Source organism: Meleagris gallopavo, unplaced genomic scaffold (genome assembly GCF_000146605.3).
Source record: "Meleagris gallopavo isolate NT-WF06-2002-E0010 breed Aviagen turkey brand Nicholas breeding stock unplaced genomic scaffold, Turkey_5.1 ChrUn_random_7180001889417, whole genome shotgun sequence".
Lineage (NCBI taxonomy): Eukaryota > Metazoa > Chordata > Aves > Galliformes > Phasianidae > Meleagris > Meleagris gallopavo.
Genome location: NW_011153150.1, coordinates 1 through 330, shown reverse-complemented (window position 1 = coordinate 330; position 330 = coordinate 1). Strand labels below are relative to the sequence as shown.

Genomic DNA, 330 nt, shown 5'->3' with positions numbered 1-330 from the left:
GCTTCTCGGCGGCGCGGCAGCAGCAGCGGCACGGGGTGAGGTACAGATAGATGAGCACCAGCACCACACTGAGGATGCAGCCCACCAGCGTGGTGTAGGCGGTGTTGAGGCCGTCGTGGGGGCCGTGCAGGGTGAAGTTGTGCACCAACAGCTCCACGTAGAGCGTCTCGTTAAAAGCCGGACCCGACACCCGACATGCGTACGTCCCTCCGTCCTCCGGCCTCAGCGCCCGCAGCTGCAGGCTGCCGTTGGCCAACACGGCCGCGCTCCCGTTGCCGCCCTCCTCCGTCACCCTGTCCCCCCCCGGCGTCACCCAGTGGCGGCCGTGCG

The 330-nt window shown here is 69.1% G+C and overlaps 1 protein-coding gene across 1 annotated transcript; it reads right to left on the bottom strand.

Moving 5' to 3' along the window:
• Positions 1 to 4: 4 nt before the first annotated feature.
• Positions 5 to 325, bottom strand: LOC109364676 (amphoterin-induced protein 1-like; the record flags this gene model as incomplete). The annotated part of the gene is made up of 1 exon (XM_019611310.1): positions 5 to 325. A coding segment is annotated over one exon (321 nt), but the record flags the coding sequence as incomplete, so codon positions are not given.
• Positions 326 to 330: the final 5 nt, after the last annotated feature.